This window comes from Amphibalanus amphitrite, unplaced genomic scaffold (assembly GCF_019059575.1).
Source record: "Amphibalanus amphitrite isolate SeventyFive unplaced genomic scaffold, NRLGWU_Aamphi_draft 000147F_arrow, whole genome shotgun sequence".
Lineage (NCBI taxonomy): Eukaryota > Metazoa > Arthropoda > Thecostraca > Balanomorpha > Balanidae > Amphibalanus > Amphibalanus amphitrite.
In genome coordinates this window covers 591,817-618,052 of record NW_024881642.1, presented here as the reverse complement: position 1 = coordinate 618,052, position 26,236 = coordinate 591,817, and the positions used below count along the sequence as shown (strand labels likewise).

The 26,236-nt window shown below is 52.4% G+C and overlaps 1 protein-coding gene and 1 non-coding gene across 2 annotated transcripts in view; both read left to right on the top strand.

The window, feature by feature from the left end:
- The window catches only part of LOC122382794, a 72,934-nt gene that overhangs the window by 40,725 nt on the left and 5,973 nt on the right, over positions 1-26,236 (top strand). The window contains exons 5-22 of the mRNA XM_043368594.1: positions 1,083-1,166; positions 3,833-3,925; positions 4,750-4,946; positions 6,004-6,154; positions 6,748-6,885; positions 8,413-8,532; positions 9,535-9,666; positions 10,337-10,507; positions 12,476-12,646; positions 14,080-14,281; positions 15,358-15,461; positions 15,730-15,792; positions 17,653-17,832; positions 18,062-18,208; positions 22,246-22,425; positions 24,458-24,616; positions 25,007-25,121; positions 25,156-25,445. Of these exons, the coding sequence (XP_043224529.1) occupies positions 1,083-1,166; positions 3,833-3,925; positions 4,750-4,946; positions 6,004-6,154; positions 6,748-6,885; positions 8,413-8,532; positions 9,535-9,666; positions 10,337-10,507; positions 12,476-12,646; positions 14,080-14,281; positions 15,358-15,461; positions 15,730-15,792; positions 17,653-17,832; positions 18,062-18,208; positions 22,246-22,425; positions 24,458-24,616; positions 25,007-25,121; positions 25,156-25,445 (2,697 nt within the window). The remainder of the gene's footprint in view (positions 1-1,082; positions 1,167-3,832; positions 3,926-4,749; positions 4,947-6,003; positions 6,155-6,747; positions 6,886-8,412; positions 8,533-9,534; positions 9,667-10,336; positions 10,508-12,475; positions 12,647-14,079; positions 14,282-15,357; positions 15,462-15,729; positions 15,793-17,652; positions 17,833-18,061; positions 18,209-22,245; positions 22,426-24,457; positions 24,617-25,006; positions 25,122-25,155; positions 25,446-26,236) is intronic.
- On the top strand, positions 18,583-18,654 carry Trnae-cuc. Its single transcript has one exon. It is a non-coding gene; the product is annotated as a tRNA-Glu (tRNA).

Here is a 26,236-nt window from a genome sequence, read left to right as displayed (position 1 = left end):
AAAACGTGTGATGACGTCGCGGACATGACTGCCAGAAGACACTTACCGTCGCCACGAGAGAACACTTATGATGTGCCACGACCGGCTGTTTGCACTGTGAAGATGTTTGAAGAAGGGTGTGCCCGCAGGAGGCGTGACAGTGGTGTCGGTGCTTGCTGATTGAGTAGGTTTGTAAAGTGGAATTGGATGTTTGTTGAATGGATTCATATGCAGCGCATGAAAGGCCGTTCATTCGGCGCAGGTGGCGCATGGAAGAGGAAAATGCGAATCTCGCATCGTCTTTATGACTAATATAAGGGCTGAGGCAGTGACGAACTTTCGCAACTATGATTCTGTGATATTAGAATTGAAGGGCACTTTGTTAACTTGAATGCGCATCAACAATCGAACAGTATAATTCCTGTTTCTTGCCCTGCATATCACTCACGAGGACATGCAAAGGAAAGGTCTTTCTCGCTGCATGTTGCGCAGGTCGGCGTGTTTAAATACATTCCGTATTGGCATGTGTCCTGTCCATGCCTTTCCTTCCTCAACATCTACAGTCCGTGGAGCGTACGACTGACGTAGCGCGGGCTCGGAGACTGCTTAGGACGTTTGCTGAGCTGTGATTATGTGTCCAATCCGTGGCCATCCCATGTCCCGTCTAATACCGACAGCCCTTAGAGCGGGGGCGGAGACTGAGGACGTTGTGAGGGTGTGTGTGTGTGTCCCATGTGAGTCATGACGCTTGTGTCCGTATTTGACCAGTCCGTGTCTCTCCCACTCCAATGCCGACAGCCCGTTGAGCGGGGACGGAGAATGAAGACGTTGGTGAAGGTGTGTCTGTTTCCCGTGACTCCTTGTCGTCCGTGTCTTTCCCTCCAATGAGGAAGCCCGTGGAGCGGGGACGGAGGGTCATGTCGTTTGTTGACAGTGGGCCTGATTCCCTTGACTGTGTGTCCATGGCTGACCGTGTCTGTGTCTCTATGTAATCCCCACAGTCCGTGGAGCGGGGGCGGGGGCTAAGGACGTTTGTGAGGATGTCTGTGTCCCATGACTCTTGTGTCTTTATTTGACCGTATCCGTATATCCCTGTCCGACAGCCCGTGGAGCGGGGACGGAGGCTAAGGACGCCGCACTTCCTCAGCAATGCCAACACCGCGCTGCGATTCCTGCAGAGTAAAAAGGTGAGCCGACTCCTCCGTCACGCAACGCAACGTAACGTAACGAATTGTCTCGGCGTCGTTGGTCAGGAGGTCAGAACTGCTGGCTGCACTGTACCTTACACACGGCATACACCACAGACTGTCTCCACTGGGCCTGTTGAAGCTCACACCGCTCGCGGTCGACCTTCAGCTCTCATCTCACGAGTCACGATTAGCGACTCGCGTCCCAGCTCCGTGAGTGCCGCGTCACGACCCGTCTCTGGACCTCACGGACTCACGGTTCGATCGGCAGCGGTCACGGCCGCTGCACTGGCCACCGGGACAGGTGTGTCGCCGGTCTGACGTCATCCGGCTAGTCGTGATCAGGCGATTGCCATTCTCTCCCTCTCCTCTTTTCCAGCTCTCTCCTTTCCCTCCTCTCCAGTTACTCTTCCCTGACCGGGCCCCCGCTGCAGTCGCTTCCAGACCGTGCTCCGTCCCTCTTCTAATTACCCGCTATTTCCTGGCGCAAGACAGATCTAAACACGACTGCAGTCCCGCTTCTAGTCCGCTAATGCCCGGCACAAGCCTCGTCCCAACCAGACCCCAGTCCGTCTCAGCCCAATCTTAGCCCGACCTCAGCCCGCTTCTACCTGGCACAAACCCGGTTCAGCCCGTCCACTGTCCGGCTCTAACCGTGGACCAGCCCGGGTGATGTCAGGCCGGTGTGCCTGCGGTGACTGCAGAGGCCGGTGACTGCAGCATGCAGGTGATGGGTAGGCGGCAGGTGTGCTTACTGTCAGACGGTCCCTGGCGAGTTCATGGACGGGAGGTGGGAGGAACGGTGAGGTAGACCGATGTGGTGATTCGGCAACTGCAATCGCTGCCGGACAGATGAATCTGGAGGCATTGGAATTTGGACTTCTATCGACCGAGGTCAGGTCGATTGGATATTGGTGAAGGGGTGCTGGTCATTTGCACTTTAGGGCAATGCTGTTGGCAAAACAAATTACTGCAGAAGAGGGTTACGGACACTGCCGACACGCGGCACGCCGGACTCCTGACCCACCGGATGTCTCCATCAGATTATGCATCACGACGGAAATCAGTGACACTTCACCGGTGACCTGTGACGATGTGGTGTACGGAGCCCGCCATTCGCTATATCCACTGTCCACTGCCGGAGATAGGAGATATGTCTACGGACACGGACTGACGCTCAGTCTTCACGGATTGTGCACGATTCAGTGTCCACTTCACCCCAGCTCACTGTCTACCGAACAGTTTTTTTTTTGTCCACCGCCCAATGTATTCTGTCCACTGCTGAAGATCGTAAACCTGCCCACAAGTGGGCAAGGGGTGGAGTTCAGACGTTCATGGAGGCGGATCGTGACTCTGACTCTGACTCTGACCGTGACTGTGACCGTAACCTATTATTATTATTTTTTTTGGCACTTCACCGTGGCTCGCGTCAGGACAACCTCCTATATGCCATATAACTACTCGCGTTGATGTAAGAAATATTGTGATATTATATTGCTCCAGACGAACCTGACAAGACAAATGCTTGACAGAAGACCCGTGACCATCGCTAGCTGTCAACCAGTGAAGATCACAGGCAGAAATATTTGTGCCAGCGGACTTTGAAGAGAACTGAATGGTGATAATGATATGCTATTTTGAATGTCTGTCTTGCATGCTTTTTCGAGTTTCTGCATCAATGGCGAGTGCCGACGGACGCGACCCCCCGATTCTACTGAAGTACCTACGAGTCCACTTTCTGAGTTTTATAATATAAGGCCTGTCGTCGCCGGGTGTGGATACAGCCACCGTCCGGCGGTGTGGTGGCTCTCCCGCCTCCAAGCTGTGCGTTGCAGTCGGTTCGTTTGGCTGTCGCCCCGCCCCCGCCCCCGCCCCCGCCCCCGTCCCCGTCCCCGTCCCCGTCCCCGGCCCCTTCTCCTCCCTGTCCCCTGCCGTCGACCGAAGGCCAGGCATGTAAGGTGACCCCGCTGACAATGACAGACGAGTGTTGTGTCCAATTCTGCGGCTTCTCAGCGTTCGCAGCTGCGGTGTTTGGCAGCTATCGGTGTTAAATTTGACACCGGAGCTTCGCCTGGAAATGATAACTAATCGAGCGTTATGGGAAGTCCTAAACACGATAAGACACACGAAACCTGAGTATCCTATGCGGTCGGTTGCTGCAATATTCCACGCACCCACGCTGCTGGGTCGTCATTGTGCGGAGCTTGTTCAGGCGCCGTGTGCGCGGGTGTCTATTTGCCTTCGTGACGGGCCATTTGACGCGCTGTCAGCCGAGCCCGGGGGCGGACGCGTCTCCGCTAACCGTGCAAATACCGGCGCTTCTCGAGTGTCGGACGGGGGTAGTGGCTGGTGGGAGGGTGACGCGGCTTCAACTGAGGTGGTACTGTCGGTCAGGGATTTATGGAAATCAGCCGAGAGGATACCTACTCTGAGAGGAAACTACGCACATTCCCCTCTTGGAAAGACGCATTGAAATGAATGGCAGAACTTTGAATGCCCCTTTCTGACGTTTACTGAACTAAGACATTTAGTCCCTGTTCTACAGAAATCTTTTTTCACATGTCACACATCGCTCTGAACTTGTTCATCTGCTGCCTCTGATGTCGGACGTCTCACGCTACAACCATCAGCCAGCCTCTGACGTCTCCCTGCTCTCCTTCTCGCAGATCAAACTGGTGAACATCAACCCCTCGGACATCGTGGAGGGTCGGCCGGCCGTGGTGCTCGGGCTGGTCTGGACCATCATCCTCCACTTCCAGGTTAGTGCGGAGAGTGAGCCTGGGGTGGGCCAGGGAAGGGAAGTGTGTCGGGGATACGAGGGGGGGGGGGGTGTAAGTACGGGCTAAATGAATACCGCTCCAGTTTCAAGAGTAATGACATCAGTCTCAATTAGGCGTTCCTCCAAGTAATTGGCATAGCTATCTCAATTTGCGGAAATAGAAGTCAAACAGTGAAGAAGGGACACGATATATTATAAATACCTAGAAGCAAAACTTCGGTCGCCTAGAACGACTGCATCTCCAATTTTTGTGCTGGTGAGAGAACTGTGAGCGAGCGTGTCCTGTGAGAGCGCTGTGAGCGAGCTGTGAGGGTGTTCAATGTTCATGGCTCAGCCCGAGAGGCCGGATGGACCAATAATCAGGTAATAACAGAACTGAATGAACCGGGACGATCGATCGCGCCCATAGGATGAACTGAATGAGGATGCCATTAGGTAACGGAGCCTGGGTCACGGCAAACGATGCTGAGCTCTCAAAAGCGTGAGGGAAACTTTAAATATGGGTACGGTTGGTCATATCATCTCATGATCGCCACTCGTCATCATCGCGCTCAGCAGCAAATGCAATGCGGCTTTCCTCCTCACTGTGTTTTACAAATTGATGCCCCCTGATCAAGTCGGGACTTCTTATTTGGTACCGCTACCCCTCTTGTGGAAGATTGTAGCTTATCAGTACGCAGGTTTGCAAGCAAAAATAAGTCACTTGCAAATTCGGACTGCTGACCGTTCAGCGCTAACTGCTGATTGCCTAGACTGACTGCTGACCCCTGACCACTAACGGTTGACCGCTGACCCCGCCGACAGATTGAGATGAGCACGCGCGCTCTGGACCACCTGGCCCGCAGCGGCAGCCTGGAGAGCCTGGAGTCGCTGGGCCGGGCCGGCTCCCCGGCGCCTGTGTCGGCGGCGGGCGGCTCGCCCGGACAGCAGCGGGCGGGTCCGCAGCCGCCGCCGCCCGGCGCACGGAAGGCGCTGCTCGTCTGGGCCAGAGACGCCACTAGGTGGGTAGTCGTCAGTGGTGAACTGGGGGAGTCGTCACCTGAGACAGTGGTCTGTTCCCAAGCTCAGTCGGTGTTCGCCAGTTGATCGTCTCAGCCTTCGTCGCCGGTGGAAAGTCATAAGTACAAACAGAACAACAAACCCACAAGATGCGATCGTCCGACAGACTGTTTACTGTATACAACTGTCTAGTTCATCATACTTCTCCCACACATCGGTCCGAAATTTGCTACGATCGTTGCATTTCTTGCTTCCCCTTTCGATACTTGCTAGCAGCTTCATTCAATCTCACCCAGACCCAGCTCACTAGTACCTATCTCATGCCGGGAATCTGAGAGTCAGTACCGGCGCTCATCATGGAACCGGTCCCTGCCCCCTCCCCGTCCTCCCATTTCCCAATGCAGTGGCTCAGTCTCGTGGCGTCCTTGCGGCTGCAGGCACGCTCCGTCAGAACCTCGCGAGCCTTTGACAGATGACGGCACTGCCGTTCACTTTCACCAGTAGCTCTGAACGATCCGTGCACAGCTGTCTTAGCATTTTACGGGCATGATATGACATGTTGCAATGTTTTCCCATTTTCTATCTGCTCTAAGTGGTCAGCTTTGGCTACCGCCATGCCGTTTGGCTACCTTAGAAAATCTTAAATTTAATCCGTTTTAATGTTTTTTTTGCCTGCTAACCAGCGCTCTGCTCGTGTTGTACGAGTATGATGATATATTCCGTGAGTGGTTGGGTGCTCGTTTGTAACGTTTGTTCGTTTGTCACGAACATAACGTTCGAACGTTATGTCTCACGTAGTTATTTCGTGGTAGTGCCGTATATGTTTATGAAGTAGCACCGACTGGCGGTTTACCCCATTGCTGGCGTATTTTCATTTGTGTGCATCTGTGCGTTTCGTTGTCATGTCATGCATACTGCACAGTCATTCGATCCTGGCTATGCCATACAAATCACGCTCGGTAGCCATGTTATCCCGTACCTGTATGTAACGTACACACCCACTCGCCATGGTGCTGCTCGCGGCCGGCTGTTTATTTGTCTGCTGTTTCTGCCGCCCAGGGACTACGGCCTGGAGATCAAGGACTTTGGCCGCTCGTGGCGGGACGGCCGCGCGTTCGTGGCTGTCGTTCACTGTATCCAGCCGTCAGCCATCGAGCTAGCCGCCACAGAGAGGATGCTCACTCACGACCGGCTCGAGGCTGCCTTCAAGGTAACCGCCCTCCTCCCCGACACTAGGCGTGTGTGTGTACGCACGGGCGAAGGTGACCGCCCGTCCCCGACACCCCGGCGTGTGTACGCACAGGGGAGTGTAAACGCACGGACGTGTGTGTGGTTTGTGTCGTGGCGGGAGGTCCGTTTGTTTGCGTGATGATCATGTGTGTGACGTTTGAGGCACACATACTGATTGCATCATTGTACATTGCACATTGTATCATACATTGCACTGATACATGAGGCATATTGTGATGAGACGTCCCAGGATAGCCAAGTCACGGCTATAAAGCGCCTGTCTCTCAGGACTGTCTCGCACCTGCCTGACAATCCGTCACTCGGCAGTCCGCTGTCTGACAGTCCGTCGCTCAGCTGTCAGACGACGACCCGTGTCAGCCGTGTGCGATCCGTCTTGGTCCACCTCGGGGCGGCAACGGTGGCCCTCTCAGATCGGACACAGCTGCCCTCTCGTTCCCCCTGTGTTCCCTCGTGTGACGGCGGCGCTTCTGAATGGCAGGCGGCAGAGACCGATCTCCTGTGTTCCCCCTGTTCCCTCTGTCTCCCCGTGTGACGGTTGTCGGCGGTTGACAGGCGGCTGAGACGGAGCTGGGCATCACGCGTCTGCTGGACCCCGAGGACGTGGACGTGCTACAGCCGGACGAGAAGTCGGTGATGACCTACGTCGCCCAGTTCCTGAACAAGTACCCCACTCCGAGCTCACTCAGACAGGTCAGTTGGCTGCGGGTGAACTGTGGCGTGGCCCAGTTCCCCGCTCCGAGCTCACTCAGACAGGTCAGTTGGTACTGTGGGCGAGCTGTGGCGTGGCCTAGTTCCTGGACAAGTACCCCACTCCGAGCTCACTCAGACAGGTCAGTTGGCTGCGGGTGAACTGTGGCGTGGCCCAGTTCCCCGCTCCGAGCTCACTCAGACAGGTCAGTTGGTACTGTGGGCGAGCTGTGGCGTGGCCCAGTTCCTGGACAAGTACCCCGCTCCGAGCTCACTCAGACAGGTCAGTTGGCTGCGGGTGGACTGGCGCGTGGCCCATGGTTCCTGAACAAGTACCCCGCTCCCAGCTCACTGAGACATGGGTCAGTTGGTGCTGTGGGGCGAACTGTGGCGTGCTAGGACTGATGTTAGAAGGGCCAGGCGATGAGGGAATGTGGGAGGGCTCGCACACCCATTGACCTCGATGAAGGACGGTGCATAACCGGATCACGGCGGTATATTCAGGCAGATGATCCGATTGTGGGCTAAGCTGGCACGATTATATCTGTGGTACGCTAAGCATATTAGACATAATAGGTGTTTCGTGCATCATAAACAGGTATGCCGTCGGTATGTTACGTGGCCCCGTTTTATGGCCAGGTATGCCTTGCACATTTAAGTCCACAATAGACGATATCAGATAAAACAGGCTTTGAAGTCCTTGCATTCTGCAAAGTGCAATGACAAAGGATGAACGAACCAAGGCCATAAGAACGAACGACCTTGTGCCATTTATTGTTTGGGTTATCGGAATGGTAAATAGCCGTTACCATAGAATAGTTCTAAGGCCCTTAGTCGTTCCGTAAATTCCGCCAATAAAAGAACATGGTTATCGAAAAGGATCATTCTGGATATTTGGATTCCACTAAATTCTTATCCATTGTTTCCTGTCATGATTTGGTGCAACAGTAGGACGTCTACTTTTCCACATACCTATTGCATAATCCGGGAAAAGCGAGCCGTACGATTGTTAGCTTGTCACGGTCTGTTGCTGGCCACGTGTCCGGCCTGGATAAAGACGGTGGCACACGACACGAGGATGACAGGGATGTCAGGTCACGGATCGCGACAAAAACACGAATTCCGCTACCGTGTCACCGGCACCGGCGGCCGACAGGGAGTCAGGGACCGAATGACAATCGGCAAACGGCCGAGCCGACCGGTCCCGGCCTAGGGATTCGACGGTAGCGGATGATATGGGATGAGATAGGGGCTCAGGCTGTAATCTGGAGATCAAAGGAAGGATTGAATTGGCATTGGCAGTGTTCATAGCCTTTCACTTCCCCATCGGCTATCGTTTAATGTATCATCTTATCTAGCTTGTCTAGTTGAATGCATTATCCGGTGCGTTCTGGAGTGTGTTATTGGATCGTTGCCGCAGTGCCTGTATATCTTCGCAATTCGCATTCATGCCCGTGGACCGCCGAATGCCCGAACATGGAGCCAAAGCCTACCCCGCGGCGCTGTGACGATCCCCGTGTTTCCCTTCAGACGGCGACCGGCGCCTCCCCAGCCGGACCCACCCAGCAGGTGGAGGAGATCACCGTCTGGGTCATTCGGACCATCCGAGTCATACGAAACATCAAACTGCCCGACAAAGACAGCTTCGAGGTGAGGCTGCCACCGCGGGATGGGCTTGCGTGTGATCGACGAGTTATAGCTACCGAATGATGTACAAGTAGGTAAATGAATTGCCGCTGTTGGATTATTGGATTATTAATTAGTAATTAATAATCCGTTGGAATATTAACTAATGGATTGTCCTTACTCCTTACTTTAACATGGATAAGATAATAGTATCTTACGATGAGTACCTACTATCTCAATCATGAGTTTAATAAGGATTCAATGGTTAACCCGGCGGCCGCCTGGGCCTCCGCGCCACCCGCCGGCCGCTGGGGGGGGGGGGGGCATATAGTTGCCCACCCTTTACTTCTGCAACGATATCGTCGCAACGCGAAGAGATAGAGAAGCGAAACTTTGCACACATCTTCCTGAATACCTAGCCGAGGTTGTGTCCAAATTTGGTGTCGATCCCATTTGAAATGACGTCACAGTGACGTCATAAGTGAAATTATAGATTTGCGACTCTCATATTCCTCACGGTACATCAGATATATGGGACCGAATATAAAGGGTCGATTATTGGTCAGAAACTAGATGGAAGTGTAGTTAGCTGTTTTAGGATGACAGCAGGTGCTGTCTAGTTCATTTACAGTTGAGTTTCATGCTCAGCGTCATCAGAAACGGTCCATATCGGAGAACGACCAAACTTTATGACGTCACTGTGACGTCATCTTAGGTGCTACAACCACCAAACTTTCCTCAAACATTGCCTAGGTATTCATTTGAAGCTATGCCAAGTTTCACGTTCGTAGCTCATCAGGTTTAGGAGATATTTCACAAAACGTAAAGGGAGGGGGCAACTTTATGCCCCCCCCAGCGGCTCGTGGGTTAATGCTTCCTAGAACGACGGTTTCTTACGCTGAAATATATACTTAAGCGTTTTATAACGAGCTGGCTCAGTATTTTACAGTGGACTGTTGATTCGCTATCCCCACTGTTCGAGCAGTGGGCTCGCCCGGTGACGCCCGTCCCCGTACCGTCCCACAGAAGTTCCAGTCGACGCGCACGGAGGCGACCGATCGCCGGCGTCGGTTCGACGAGCTACGACCCGAGGCGGGAGACGTACCGGCAGAGACGTGGGAGAGAGCCGAGGAGGACTGGAGCACACTGGATACACTGGTGAGAATGCAGGAGAGAGGGAAGAGGACTGGAGCACACTGGACACACAGGTGGGGACGGGAGGAGAGAGAGAGGGAGGACTGGAGGACACTAGGCACACTGGTGAGGGACGGGAGGGAGAGTGGAGGGGGACTGGAGCTCACGGGACACACTAGTGAGGACGGGAGGGATGGGAGGAAGGCTAGAGTAGCCTGGACACTAGTAGGTAACGGAATGGAGAGGGGACATGAGGAAAATAATCAATTGGAACAAATATCAAAATTTTAAAGTTACCATAATGGGATCTGGGGAAGTGTTCGGCGCTCGCGTTTGTAGACATTGACCTGTCAGTGTTTTCAGTTCGTCATGGATATCGGATAGGCTTGCCATCCTTTTTTTTTACTTTCTGCTTATTCATGTGACTCTCACCTCTCAAACAAACTCCGCGCACCGGTAGCGGTAGAGCGTTTATGACGTTGTGTCAGTGAAGCCTGATGCTGTTCAGTGTTCATCAAGTGTGACTCCGTTTTGTCGAGTATGACGCAGCTGTGTGACGCTGTGTGATGCCATGACGCTGTGTGACACTGTGACGCTGTGCGACACTGTTTGGCGCTGTGTCCCGGTGTGTGTCACAGCTGTGCGGCGCTGTAGTGACGTGTCGCTATGCTGACGCGACTCTCCTCTCCTTCAGCTGCTGGAGTGGCAGACATACCTGGACTCTCGCCTACCCCCGCCCCTGCTCGGCGTGGCCGAGTGGGTACAGAAGGCCGAGACGACACTGGCAGAGGCCGAGGATCCGGCGGTGACGGCCCCGGCGCGACGCCTCTCACAGACCGTCACCGTCATCCTGGAGGAGCACACGGTACTGGTGGAGTGCCCGCGGCCGCCGCGCGCCGCCGCCGCCGCCGCCGCCGCCACCACCGCGCCGCCCCCGCTGCTCGTGCAGAACTAACGCCCCCGTCCCCCGCCGAACACCGACACACGCCGAATCTCAGCACCGCGCACAGCCGACACACTATAGCCGAGGGTCTAGACAGGTAGATCTGCTTATCATGGTGATAGCGGCAATTTTCTATTCCATGTTTATTTGCTTTATATCTTACGCATTTTAATGCACGTTGCTTCTTATGAATTATTTTTGGATGCCTTTTTTCTTTCATGAGATTTGAGTGGGAGATAGGCTTGTTGGAAGCCGTCGAAGGGTGATCAGATGTCAAAGGTTGTGCGTTCAAGGCTGACCAGGATCGGAGTTTTGCCGTTCCTTGCTTCTGTCTTATCCTAAGGTGTGAGTTACTAGAAGATCTACGGAAGCTGCATGCATCGTCAAATAATATAACGTCCTTTGAATCTGATGACAATAAACAGTGAAAAGCACGCGTTTTTCTGTTTTGTTTTGATCGGTTTGCATGCTTTGTCAGATTTTGCGTAGCGGCTCGGAGGATGTAGCATGCAATGCACATGCATGGATCGCACAGAGCTAGAATTAGAATTTGAAGTATTATGATCACACTGCACAGTGCACCTTAAACTGAGGTGAACTGAGGCCTAAATCCGTGCTATAGGTATGTGGCAAAAAGACTGATAGTCGATTTTTAGGCTTGGTTTATGATGCTATTACAAAGCAAAGCTCATGTGCATGCCTGCGCATAGTAACTAGATAGAAACTAAGTCCGCACAGTGGACGCACAGTGGACGGCGGTCTTGCCTTTTGCGTAACAGTAGCAATGGTAAGACGGACTCCCTCGCCAAAAATTACTGATTGATTTACAATTAAATTCAAGGTGAGATTGTGACGGTTATAACTTAATATGTCCGACATAATTGGTTAGCCCCAAAAAGAAAATCACTTAGCTGGGGAAGCACAAAAGCATGAAACGATCCCATAAAAGGAGGGCTGAAATGCGTCTAATCTCAGCTGGAGCAGCATGCTAATTCTCATGCCGTGCTTGCTCGCTAACAATAGATAACTAACAATAAATAAGCAGAATGATCATAATGACCGATTAATTTGTTACAAATAAAATCGAGCACGCCAGCAAGTTTACTCAACATCGGCGCATAGGTACCCACTTCCTTCAAACACATTAGGAGAGCATTTTAAGCTTATGAAATACTATTATGCGGCAAGCACACGGTATCCATGGACGCCCCACCGACACCAAAAGGCAATGCTTTGCGTTTCGATTAAGGATTAGCTGTACTATCTGAGACATACATACAATTTACTTTTACTCGGCGGATATTTCCTACATCCGTTTGGCTACTACCTAGATGGTTACGTGAAACTTGCTCCTCACTTCACCAGTCATCCAATTTTATTTACAACTGAACATTGCCAACGAAGATGTCATCACACTGGCTAGCTTGTCATCACGGTCGGCCATTTTCCACTCACAGACTCTGGGAGCTGCATATCGCCGTAAGTGAGACAGGGGAAGGCGAGCGGTCGGCCTATAGGGTCCCGGGCGGTGGTGGCATTACTGTGTGCTTATCTCCGCCTGTTCTAACACCCGTGCTGCTTCTGCGACTAACACTAAAAGACTGTGCCATGCCATGTCAATTTCAGTGTTGTCTTCTGTGCACCTGTAGCTAGGCTTCATGAACTTTGCGAATGCCGTGTAGCTAGATTCCTCCCTATCCGCACAGCCGTTCTTGCTTGTCCTTTTAGCTGAGATCGCTGAGATATCCTTCTCTGCACTTCCATCCAGCCTGTCCTCTGCTGTGCATACTCGCCGTGTCTTCTCTCCCGCCTCTATCCCCCGCTCTGATCGCGGTTGATCTGACCTGCTGACCCCGTCTGACCCCGTGTGACCCGTCTGACCCACGGCAGACGTTCTTCTCGGCCCTGCCGGCGGTCGAGCGGCGCCTGCGCTCGGCACGTGCCGCTCCCGTGGCCTCTCGCGTGCCGCCGCGGCAGCTACAGCTGCTGGATAGAAGGCTGCAGACGGCCCGGACTGGAGCCGTCCAGCGCGCCGCCCGGCTCAACTATGTGGTGCACAGGGTGAGGACCGGGGGACGGAGAGGGCATCGGAGAGGGGTGGGGTGGGAGTTGGGACAGTTAGGTTTATGAGACCAGTAGGAAATACACTACATGAGTCCCTCTGGCCTGGAGCCGAAGTCAGGAATAGAGCCACAAGCCCTCGTGTCTTGCAAAACGGACATCATTTGCAGTACGGAAGCAGCTCAAGGGAAAATTCACTGTGAATGTAGACTTTCGTCAGGTGAACATTGTCTAACCTCAAGTCTGGTTTATTTTTAGTGTTACGCTGGTGAAATTAGTATTGTTGCTCCATTCATCGCTACTCTATGTCATTGCTCGCGGTGATTGGCAGCTAGCTAAGCTTCCCTCACGTGATCTGGCACATAATCTGGCAACACCTACCACCACCGTGTCGTTCGGCCGTCAGCACTGGCAGAGTGACATAGTCGGTCCTGTCCGCCAATTGGCCGCTGTTTTCATATCGCTGCACAAACACTGGCAGTTCACTGTGCGTTGAAGGTGCAGCGATCTGCCGCGGACCGAGTTCCATTGAAAATAACCTGCATCTCAACTCGGCGCAGACTCGCCCTACGATCATGTTTCGAATAACATCCCACATCTGAAATCTGCCAGCATGATGCCACGTCAGCACTGAGCTCATCAAAGTATCGTGTTTTTTTACACAAACTTCAAACAAGTTCACTGATGAGTCGCTCTCGGTCTCTCGCCCAGTGACCACCCACACTCGGCGGTCGCTAAAGGTCTCACAAATAAACACAGGGTGCGCGGGTGACACGTCGGAGCGCGGCCCGGGTCCGGTGGCTCCCCGTTCACTGGGGTGGGCTGGGGACCGACGGGCTGGTGCAGCCTCCAGTGGTCCTCGGGGAGGCCTTGCAGGGGAGGTCGGGGCCCGTCAGTGACCAGACGGGACTGGGGAGGCGGTCAGGGAGTGGCGTAACTGGTGAACTGTGCTCTGTGACAGTGACTGTTCTGCTTCTCTGATAGCAATTGTGATTCAGTGTCGGTGTGTTCCCATTGCTGTGGAGTTTGATGGTCTCTTGTCTGCCTCGAGGTGGTATCATTATAAGTTTATCCCGTCCGTTCTCATTACTCGCTGATGTAAATGTCGAAGTTTGGCATCAAAGTTTGACAGTAATCTCCATTACCTTCGTATTCTGTAACCTTTTCTCGACTCCCCAACCGCCAACATTTCGAGCTTGCTCAATCTTCTCACGTCCACATATTTGTATGACGTACCCCGAGTGACCCGCCCTGTGTGACCTGCCCTGTGACCTACCCTGTGACCCGCCCTGTGAGTCTGTATGACCTGCCCTCTGACCCCTATTCCGTACCGGGTCACCACTCACCTCACTGTCGTCGAGGAGACGGTCCTGTGACCTGTGATCTGCCCCTCTGACCCGCCCTGTGGCCTGTTTGTATGACCTCTCTTCCAGTACCGGGTCATCACCCACCTCACTATCGTCGAGGAGACGGTCCGCGTGTGGGCGGTACGGCTGGCGCGGCGCGTCCCCGACCCCCAGCAGGCGGCGGAGGCAGCTGAGCTGGTGGCCGACGGCGGGCTACTGAGGGACTTTGACCGGCCGCTGCTGGACATGAGACGGGCTACTGAGACACTGGTCACCGACGGTGGCATTTGTGAGTGAGAGAGAGAGGGAGAGAGAGAGAGAGAGAGAGAGAGAGAGAGAGAGAGAGAGAGAGAGAGAGAGAGAGAGAGAGAGAGAGAGAGAGAGAGAGAGAGAGAGAGAGAGAGACAGAGAGAGAGAGAGAGAGAGAGAGAGAGAGAGAGAGAGAGAGAGAGAGAGAGAGAGAGAGAGAGAGAGAGAGAGAGAGAGAGAGAGAGAGAGAGAGAGAGAGAGAGAGAGAGAGAGAGAGAGAGAGAGAGAGAGAGAGAGAGAGAGAGAGAGAGAGAGAGAGAGAGAGAGAGAGAGAGAGAGAGAGGAGGTAGAGGGGAGAGAGGAGATGATGTAGAGGAGGGCAAGAGCCGGGAGGTGACATGCGTCGTGAGGGACTGGGCGCGGTCGGTCGATTGTCAAATTGACTCAAATCTCAGTCACAGGTTTGAGGATGATCTGATAAGTGTTCCTTGGAGAGATTTAGTTTGCCGAACCGACCGACTGATGTCTGTGGAATGGTCGTACTTGCAGAAGTACATAAACATAAGTATACCATCCAGTGCGGATGGTGGTATCAGTCAGTTTCAGAGAGTGGTGGGCTAGGATGTCCTATTACTGTCATTGCTGTAATATGAACTGGAACACTAGACCTCAGTGATGTCATTGCGAGCGGAACAGGTATGCGCGACGCAGATTCAGTTGCAGTGATAAAGCTTCCGTTGCACGTCAGACAATAGACCCATTAATCTGATACGTCCAGGGCCAGCTTTATCTATGCAGACTGCATTATGCTTGTTATGGACCGGTGCCAAAGTTTGCAGACCTCATTCAGTACATCAACATTGACCTTGATGTATTCAGATTCATCAATCCAAGCACCAAACTCTTCGTAATTCTCGAACTTTTAGCACCCCTTTAAGATAATGTTGTTCAGTTGAACAAGGACATGAAGTATGAATTGCGCCATGCATGAATGCAATTTATCCCAAGGAAAGTTACTACGTGGTAGTTGGAATGAAGGTAGACAGGGTGAAGGTACTGTGTACTGTAGCTACTTACAGTAATCTTCGTTCTGTGACGCTGATCCCACATTTCCAGCCACGGAGGAGAAGGCGGCAGCCACCCAGTTCGTTGACAAGGTCACGGCCAAGTGGCAGCCGCTGTCGGCAGAGGTCCAGTCGCTGACATACATACTGGAGGAGGTGAGCAGACGCGCAGCGCATCAGCGGGGCGTGGGTAATGATAGTTTGATGTCGCTTTGACAGGTGCCGTGCTTTATTAGCGCTTTACTCATAAGTCATATCCATATGTGAAGTTAATTTTGTCGTGCTTGAAGCAATGTGTGTGGTCTCAGCAAAAAGAAAAAACAGTATGTCAATCGACATAGCCTGCTCTGAGAACCATATTTTCATCGACGTAAGGACCTTGGCGGGTTATCCAACTAAGTCGCACCCATTTTGTCGCCGCCAGATGTTGGTGGACGTGAAGAAAATGACGCCGGCGATGACCAACCCAGAGGCAGAGGAGCAGCAGGTAGGTGTGGGAGTCGCACTGAACTGGTGTAAATGGCGTGGGGGTGGTGGAATGGAGTAGAACGGGCGGAGAGTGGGGCCGGTACGGATGTCTGGCCATTATCCGGAATGAATTCCGCATTCCTGCTGCTAGAGCTGACATGCAGAGCTGTTACCCGCTCCTATCCAGGGGTTCCTCAGAGTCGCACACCATTGCGACTCTGTCCGTTGCAGACGTTATTGATGTGTTTGCAGCCGAGGGCCCGAGGGTCGTCCCCAGTACACAGGCACTCACAGAGACTGCGCGCAAAAACAGTCTCCATTCATTACTGAGAGCCGCGGAGAGGGTCCTGTCACGGGACAGGAGGGGGGGGGACGGTACCACAACACCTGGCACTGTGCAGGGATGCGCAGAGACGGCTCATTTGTTAGGTAGCGCAGACTGCCGGCAGTCGGCACCTCGTGGCGACTTCGCTGCCACCTACTGGGTAAGTGGTGAACCATCCGTCCTCGTCTGGAGACGGAAGAGGCTGATCTCGGAGTGCCCAGCCCCAACCCAACTGATGTCTTGGGATGCCGAAACCACAGACACTAGCCTTACAGCTCGTACATCAGTACACGAAGATATTCCGTGACTGATAGCAAATCAGGGAAGCGTAACACCAGCTCAGGATAACGTAAGATAGAAGCTTCTACCGGCAAGTGTATGTATGTACTTTTGGTAAGCAGTTCCCAAACATGTGCCCGAGTTTCCAGTGTTCCATTACTGCTATTTGCTCAGCCACACGCTCTCCACACATCTGCTCAATATCTCGGTGTTTGCTGATCGGCGTATCTCCCCAATCTGTGACGGATCAGGTGCCGAGCCATTAGAGTGGTAGTCGGTAGATCGAGCACTTTTACCGTGCGAACACCACAAAAGCTCGCGACTGGTAGTGGTATCTGTGAATCGACATTGTGTACTACACATTGTGCGCGCCGGGGGACAAAGGAGATTTGCACGGTACGCGCCTGACCCGGTGTCACACCTGTCTTAGCATCTGCGCACGTGAACCGGTCAGCACTGCATTCACTGTCGCAATGCGAACAATACCTGGCGACATTCTGGTAAACAGCGAAGCACGTGCTTGGGTTAGTGCGTGTGTTTGCTCTGCCAATTTGACACCTGTTCTGTGGTGCTGTCTGAGTGATTCGAGCACAGTCGCGACGTTTCACGGACGGACGCTCCGTTCAGTAACGATACGTTCTGTGACGCAAAGTTATGCGATCTTCCGTTCCGTGACACGTTTTATGACATAACGTACCGTAGGCGGGAGATAAATTATTTCCTGTCCCATTCGAGCTATGCATTGGACTTCAATCGCTCTCACAGGGTCGCAATCAGGCTGGAAGGACAGATGAACCATGGGACGTCGTTCTCACAGGGCTGCAACTATAGCTACGCCGGCAGGCCAGAGAAACCTTGTGACGCTGCTCTCACAGGCTCGTCATCAGGCTCCAAGGGACAATCTGTGACAACTGCAGACCTCCGCTGTCATCTCACATAGCGTGACGTAATAGGACACAGCGTGTCACCAAGAGTGACACAGTGTGTCATCATTTACACGGTCCGACGGCGCCCGGCGAGCGACATTTATGTATTCCCCACCATGACTCCACTGCACCTCGGCTCCAAGATATAGTAGCTGGTCGCCCATACAACGATGCTCGACCATTAGTTCCTCGTCTGTTTGCACTTTTTCACTTCATTTAGGTATTTCATCAATTTCACATAACTATGTAAAAGATACACGCTCAATGCAGATCGATCTCTCACGACTCGTCTGGTTTTGTACAATCGCTGCTGTCTGTCTCTCTACTCACGGCTGCTCGATGTCCACAGGTGGCCCTCCCAGAGGCGGTGCTGGCTCCGGTGACCCGGCCTCAGGACGGAGAGGAGGTCACCCAGTCCACGGACTTGATGACGGACCTGGACGGCATCATCAGTCAGCTGGAGGGTCTGCAGGAGCGTGTCACCGGACTCAAACAGGTGGCAGAGGTCCGGCAGCAGCGCAACAGAGAGGTCAGTTGGGGCAGCGGGACAGCACTGGCGTGGTGTACTGCATACTTTATAGGTTAGCCAAACCATGGATGAAAGAAACTTATCCTTCATCCATGGCCAAACCATTGCTCAGCCGCACGTTAGGTAATTGTGCTCAAAACTGTACGATTTAAGTCAATTTGGCTGCAGCTCGTCCTTTACCGTACAACTATGTGAGTTTCACATCACTCGCCCTCCCCCACTTGCTCAGGCGCTGGCGAAATCCACCCAGCCGAGTCCGTCATCCCCTGAGGCAGCAGACGTGGTTCCTGCACCTGAAGACAACAGCACAGTGGACGCGGGTCGTCCGGCCGCTGTCCTAGAGAGCGCTACGCCTGTCCGAGCTACAGAGACAAAGGTGAGACGCGCACGTAAACGAACGGCTGCGAATCTGTGAGTGAATTCATCTGGCAGGGAGATACGTGCCTGTTCAGAGCGTACCGCCCGCAGGCGAGTGAGCGTATGCTGTAGGTAGTAACATAATTTTATAGGTGGGGTTGGCGCACTGCTTGGTGAATGGTGATACAGTGACCGAAGTGCGGTGATGTGTGTTCGTTGCTCATCTGTGAACTTTTTTGATCCAATGAGTTACAGTTCGAGTATCGGCGAGCAGCATTTGAGTTAAATTTAGCAGTCTGCTGGCAGCCATAAAGCTTGGTGACGTCATCAAGGGTTCAGCATTCATGCCAACAACCTGAAGTTTCATCTTCAGCTTCCGACTCATCAACCACATCCCGCATGGTCTAGTGGCTAGGATACACGGCTCTCACCCGTGAGGCCCGGGTTCGATTCCCGGTGCGGGAACAATTTTGACCTCTTGACTAGGGGTTTTCTCGTCGGTTGGAAGTAGAGGTGGCAAAATGTGGACCCGAGGACCCGGTCCAAAGAACCAGTCTGGACCCGTATGAGTCCTGACCGGTTCCTGGAAATTTTCTGACGGGTCCAACCGGGTCCTACCAAAACTATAAATCTGGCACACTACACACCAGTATAACGCCTTTTGGGGCGACTAACGGAGCGAGCGAGAGGATGGGCCTTGCACGTGCGAAATTTCGAGGGGGTACCTCCAACTGAATTGTGCACGGCACCTTACTAACCGGTCTCTAGCGATGTGCCAATTTGAGCACAATCGGCCCAGCCATTCTCGAGATCTGGAAGCGGCACCCTGCACGTGCGCACGTGCAAAATGGGTCCCAACTGACTTGTGCACGGCACCCTCCTAACTGGTCCCTAACCGTGTACCAAATTTGAGCACCATCGGTCCAGCCGTTCTCGAGATCTGGAAACGACCCCTGCACGTGCGCACGTGCAGCAGCACCCCAACTCTGGCACATGGATATGCAGTGCTTAATGGGTACCTACCTACATGCCAACTTTCAGCGCAATCGGCCAAGTAGTTACCGAGATATTGCAACAATTACAAAACTGACACCTCTTCGTTTTGCACGTGGCACGTGCATAAGGGGTCACCCACATGCATCGGGAATAGTCCAATACTTGGTAGAAGGAATGAAGCTACCCTCAAAATTTACCACATGTAAATCGGTCAAGTGGTTGCTGAGATATAAGCCTCGCAAAAGCGTCCGCACGGCCGGCCGGCCGGCCGGCCGCTCATACTAAGAAATTTCCGTTAAAGGGACACTCCCACCTTAACACCAGTATAGCGCCTTTTGGGGCGACTAACGGAGCGAGCGAGAGGGTGAGCCTTGCACGTGCGAAATTTCGAGGGGGTACCTCCAACTGACTTGTGCACGGCACCCTACTAACCGGTCTCTAGCGATGTGCCAAATTTGAGCACAATCGGCCTAGCCGTTCTCGATATCTGGAAGCGGCACCCTGCACGTGCGCACGTGCAGAATGGGTCCCAACTGACTTGTGCACGGCACCCTACTAACTGGTCCCTAACCGTGTACCAAATTTGAGCGCCATCGGTCCAGCTGTTCTCGAGATCTGGAAACGACCCCTGCACGTGCGCACGTGCAGCAGCACCCCAACTCTGGCACATTGATATGCAGAACCTAGTGGGTGCCTACCTACATGCCAACTTTCAGCGCAATCGGCCAAGTAGTTACCGAGATATTGCAACAATTACAAAACTGACACCTCTTCGTTTTGCGCGTGGCACGTGCATAAGGGGTCACCCACATGCATCGGGAATAGTCCAATACTTGGTAGAAGGAATGAAGCTACCCTACAAAAATTACCCCGTGTAAATCGGTCAAGTGGTTGCTGAGACATAAGCCTCGCAAAAGCGTCCGCACGGCCGGCCGGCCGGCCGGCCGGCCGCTCATACTCAGAAATTTCCGTTAATCTAAGGAAAGACTACGCTCGCTTCGCTCGCTCCGTAATTAGTTTTGAGTTGAGATCACTGAACTCTAATATATACGTTGAGATAGCCAAATTGGTGGCCATGGCCTGCAAATACCGGTTTGGGCACTCACAACATCGACAAATGCTTTAATTCGGAGATATGGAATTTCAAACTTGCAGTTTTCGGATTCTAAGGGGCTAGTGCATTGGTATGCCCTTAATTGACTTTTGGGGAACGGGTCCAACTGGTTCCGATTCCAACTAAGATCGGGTCCGACTGGTTCCAGAAATGCCCAGCCGGGTCAAGTCCGTGTCTGGTTCCCAAAATTTTCATCTTTTGCCACCTCTAGTTGGAAGGGATTTTCATGTCCCAACGTCGGGACCTTCAGAGCGTGACTTTTTCTGGTTTCCTTGCCTTTAACCCGCGCCCTGGTGGGGTCTGTTTATAACGCGACCTGGTGGGGGGGGGGCTATTTTTGCCCCCCCCCCCTCGTATCTCCGAAACTACTAGACGGATCCGCAAAATTCAAACGGCGTTCGATAGCCCTGTCAAATTTGTCGGGGGAAACCAAATTTTATTGACCTCGGGGTCACCGATGACGTCACAGGTCAGGTCAAAGATAAAATGTTTCACCGTTCACGGGGCTTCTAGGGAAAGCGCTATAACACCGAGTAAAACGCATTTTGTCGAAAATCAGCGATAAGACGTCAGTTGTCTAGTACATATGTTGCTATTAGAGGTCACTGGTCATACCAGGTCAGGTCACAGGTCAGGTCACAGGTCAGGTCACCAAAGGTCACCAAGGGTCACCACATGAACCCAACTTTACTAAGGTTGTGCGATGCATGTTTTATGGCCAGTTTTTCATTTCCAACCCAATGGTGTTGGTTATAAGACCATCAGGTACGGTTTAGGTCACTTTCTGGTGGAGGTCAGGTCAAGGTCAGGTCAAAAAAGGTCAAATTTCAAAGTTTATATTTTTGCATAAAATGGGTATCGATTCGATGCAGCTCGTCACGGGGAGTCTAATGGTGGTCTTTGTTTTGCACTACGAGGTCTAGAATTGCTAAAAATTGAGTTTGAAATTTGACGTCATCAATTTTGAACATTTTTTTCGCTATAACTTCGCCAAAAAAAGAGGTATCAATCTAAAATTTGGTATGTGGATGGAAGGCGGTAAGGACTATCACATATATTCCGGTTTTTGCGAAATTCAAAAAACTTTTTGGATTTTTTGACTATTATATCCCAAAAATCTATTTTTTGATTTTTGGGGGTCAAAATCAAAAAAATTCAAAAATCCGAGATAGCAGTTTTGTAGCCCTGTCAATTCTACAGCTTTTATGTCCTAAACATTTTTCTGTATTTGCAAAGCTATAGGCCTGACAGCTCTTCCCGCGAAACCCTTTTTTGGGTCGAAAACGGCAGAACATGACGTCACTCTGACGTCATTTCCGGCCAACCTATCATAGCTGTTGGAAAAATTTTTGGTCACAATGTGTAAAATTGATGTCCGGGAGGGTACTGAAAGTTTGGTGACGATCGGCGCAGCGGTTCTGGAGATATATCGAAAAGTCTGGAGGGGGGCAAAAAATAGCCCCCCCCCCCACCAGGTCGCGGGTTAAGGCGAGGAAGAAAGCTACTAAAAGTTGCTCAAGTCTGCTAGTCAAATCATGTAAGGACGATGTATGTGACCTCTCATTGATTTTTTCCCGACTTTCCATGCTTAAATTTGTGCTACCTATGGCACCAGTAATCAGTATCTACTGGACTACTTTGCTAACGCTCTAATAAATAATGCCCAAACACAGGCCTATAACTGCGACATGCTGATGTTGGTACTGGTGGCCTGTTCACTTGGTCCATAAGGATAGTGAGAGCGACCCTCTGTCCCTGTCAGTGTAGTCGTCAAGCTTAAAGTGCAGCACCCAGTTCAGCGTTGCTTCTGTGTACACCATCCCTCTCCAGCACCATCAACACCACAGTCGTCTGAGCTCACTGAAGACCCACCCGCACAGTTACCAGAACGTCTCCTATATGTAAACTGCTCCCATCGTCACCTAACGGCGCCCCCTTCCCCACAGCCCGTCCAGTTGCCGCCGTCCGAGACTGAGGGACTGTCCGAGCCCGCAGACAGCTGGGCCCGGTTCTCCGCGCTCCAGCAGAGAGTACAGCAGTGGCTGCAGCAGCACGAACCACTGGTCCAGCAGCCGAGAGTGATCAACTCGCTGGACGAGCTGAATGACCTCCTTGCCCGGCACCAGGTCAGATGTGGGGAGCAGGCACGCCAGATATGGATGGGGCAGGTAAGTACCAGGTCAGATATGAAGGACAGACACTAAATCAGATAATAGGGGGCAGGCACCAGGTCATACGCTGGTCGTAGGCATCAGGTGCCATAGACTAGGGTACAATACAAGTATCAGACCAGATGTGTATATGTAGGGTAATAGGCACCAGGAAAATGTAAGGGACAGGGAGCAGGCACCTAAGCAGAATATGTAGGGGGCAGCACAGGCGCCGAACCTTTGGAGCAGTGGAGGGTGATGATTCTGGCTCCTTTATGGGGTGAGACTAAATGCTTACTTCGAAATCTAAGCTGCGTTGCGGCATTGGCGGTTATGTGCGGCGTGTATGCCGCATGATTAGTAAGCGGCGACCACTAAATTAAAAATTCAATAGCTTCGACCTGTTTTCAATGGATAACACTGCATACCAAAAATGTCCATCGCTCTCGTCATAGGATATTTAGATTTAAATAACTAACTTATCTACATCATTGTTTTGAACCAAATTAATACTCAGCCGCGAACGTATAAGGTATAACCCCTTGCCGTTTCGCTCCTGATCAAGCTAGAGCTTCGCGGAAAGAAACGAGCGTGTTGCCCGTGACGAGAGAAAGCCGATGATACCCAATTTTAAGGTCCTAGGTTATCGGTTGACCTTCCAGGTCAGGTCAATGACCCAAAAGGCGGGAAAATTGGGACCTGTTAGAACGTCGTAGTGTGGCTGCTATGGGGTTTTTCGGGGTGCTGATCACGAACATCATGCTAGTTTTGATCACAGATGATGTCTTCATTCATTTAGGCCAGGTCGGGTTAGGTCAGGTCAGGTCAACCAGTAGAGGTCCTGCCAGGTATTTGTAGTAGGTGTCAACCGCCTCTGACAGCCTCGTAACATGTTACGAAGGCACCAAAACTACTTTGTAAACGTTCATGTGGTTGCTTAATTCGAATTCAGCTCGAAAAAAACTGACCTAGAAACATGTCAAACTCGAAAAAGTGAACCGAGGTCACCAAAGGTCAATGACCTGACCTGACCTTCAGGTGACCTTGACACCCACCCTAATGCATGGGGGCAACATCATATCACATGTTTGAACGCTTGAAACCACGAAAAGACTGCAAACGCGCTGCTAATGCGAGCCGACATACGCTGAATCGCGGTTCCGGCCAAACATGGTCTCGAAAAGTAGGTCACAGGTCAAAGGTCATTTGGGTCAGGGTCATGAAATTTTCAGGATGGGTGTTAAATTGATCAATGCGAGGGTACTGAAAGTTTCGTCGCGATCAGCCGCTTTTTAAGCGAGTTATTCGCGAAAAACCTTAGGGGGGTTGCATCAACCCCCCCCCCCTGTGCGGGCGAGGTCATGTTTTGATAGCAAGACTGAAACAGACTTTTTTGGGTAGCCAGGAAATCGCATGCCAGAGCCTATTCAAATTCTTTTATCGGCCTTTATATGCACCAGTCGCATACAGGTACGGGATTTAGCATACGATTTCCAGACAATCGAACGACTGTTTGGAGACAACAAAGGAAGCAATGAGTGAGTTAAGTTGAAAGTATTAATTTGGTTCAAAATGATGATGTAGATAACCTAGTTATTTAAAGCTGAATATCTTATGACGAGAGCGGTTGGCATTTTTGGTATGCAGTGTTATTCATTGAGAACCGGTCGGAGCGTTTGAGTCTTTAATTTAGTGGTCGCCTCTTACTAATCATGCGGCATACACGCCGCACATAACCGCCAATGCCGCAACGTAGCTTAGATTTCGAAGTAAGCATTTAGTCCCACCCTCCTTTATGTACCTAATGCATAGTAGATGTCTGTAGATATCTTTTGGAGAAGTGTCATGCGAATCAGTCTAGTTTTCCATTGCCAAACATGCCAAACATTATATCAGGTGTGTCTGTGCTTTCCAATGAAGCGCTGAAGTTCCTTGTCGCCGTTCTGACCTATGTTTGACCTCTGCGACCTGACTCTGTGCTCTGTCTGACCCTCCCTCCCCTCCTCAGGCCGGTGTGAGCCAGTGTGCCGAGATGACCCGACTCCTCTCAGAGATGACCGCTCTCCAGCCGAGCCTGTCACCGCGCGCGGCCGGGCCGTCCGCCGAACAGCTACTGCGGGACTGCCAGCGGAGGAAGACAGACACGGAGACGGCGCTCAGAAGACGAGTAAGAGGGACGGGAGTGGGAGAGAGAGGAAGGAGCTGGGTGAGAGTGAGGCTGGCGGTGAGAGGGAGGGAGACGGGTGAAAGACTGGGATGAAGATATTCATCTTCATCTTCATCTTCATGATGGATGAGGAGGGAGGGGACGGGAGGTGGGAAGAAGCCGGGTGAGAAGGAGGGGACTGTGGGAAGAGGATTTCCACCGCTATCATTTATTTATCATTATTCCTTTCCAGCTGCCATAATTCTCCCCACCCCTCCATCGACCTCTCTCTGTACCCCTCTGCCATGATTCGCTTACTCCTCAGACAGGAACAGCCTCTCAACCCCTCCTCTCCTCTCTCAGGTGCTGAGTGCTGTGAGCTGCTACTAAATGCCGCCTCTCTTTCATCAGGTGCTGGTGCTGCAGGAGACGCTGGAGCTGTGGCAGCGCTGCGAGCTGCTGATGGTCCTCCCCTCCCCCTCTCAGGTGCTGGTGCTGCAGGAGACGCTGGAGCTGTGGCGGCGCTGTGAGTCGCTGCTGATTTCCCCGTCCCTCCTCAGGTGCTGGTGCTGCAGGAGACGCTGGAGCTGTGGCGGCGCTGCGAGCTGCTGACTCCCCTCCCCCTCCCCCTCTGCAGGTGCTGGTGCTGCAGGAGACGCTGGAGCTGTGGCGGCGCTGTGAGCTGCTGCTCTCCGATGTCGAGGTGTGGTGTTCGGCCGCGGAGACGGAGCTGGGCTCCCCGGCGGCACTGGCTAGCCCCCTGCGCCTCCAGCTGGCTGCGGTACAGCCGCTGCCGGCAGAGATCGCGAGCAGGGAGACAGAGGTCGCCAGGGAGGCCGAGCGACTCATGGTGGGTAGAGGGGAAGAGGGCCAACCGTGTCATGGTGGGTGAAAAGAGAGAAGGGTTGGTAGAGGGAGGAGAGGTGGGGTGTGAGGAAAGGAAAGGTGGGGATAAAGTAGCAAAGGGATGACGAGGAGAGCCGGAGACATAGTTAGATCGAAACAGGGAGAATGCGGCAAGTATGATTAGGACTTCTTGAACAACTTTTAAAACCTAACTGGTGTCGCCTCCTGTAGATGTTCAAACAGCGAACTCTGCGAGCGCATTTTGAGTGAATATCGAATACGAATCTAGCTCTCCTGATATTTTACATGAACTTGTCGATGTTTGACATTGAGCAATGAGCACATTAATTATGGTTGTCATTATGATAAGCTTTAAACAAGCTGTCGCCAAGCGTATACGCGGGATGTGGAAGCTTTAGAAAGCAGCCGCCCGAGTCGCGACTGTAAGGGCGAGTGTGACCTTTGACAGAAACCCGCTTCCGCGTGAATCTTGGTTATGTCTGAATCGTTTGGCTTGTCACCGCTCGCTTGTATATTTTTTCACCCACTTTCAGCATTCGTACTTCCAACTGCCTTCTTCTATTGTTTCTTCATAGCTGTTTCTTCATAGCTGTAGCTGACGCATCAACTGGCCTCACTTTTGACCTCCTAGCTGACTTCGAATCAGGCTCAAACCAACACTGACACTGTCTCCTTTCGTTCTTCCGCAGCTGACCTCTATCCGTCCCCAGGTGACCAGCTCTGTCCTCCGTTCCCATTTGACCTCTGTTCTGCGACTGACCTCTGTCTCTGTCC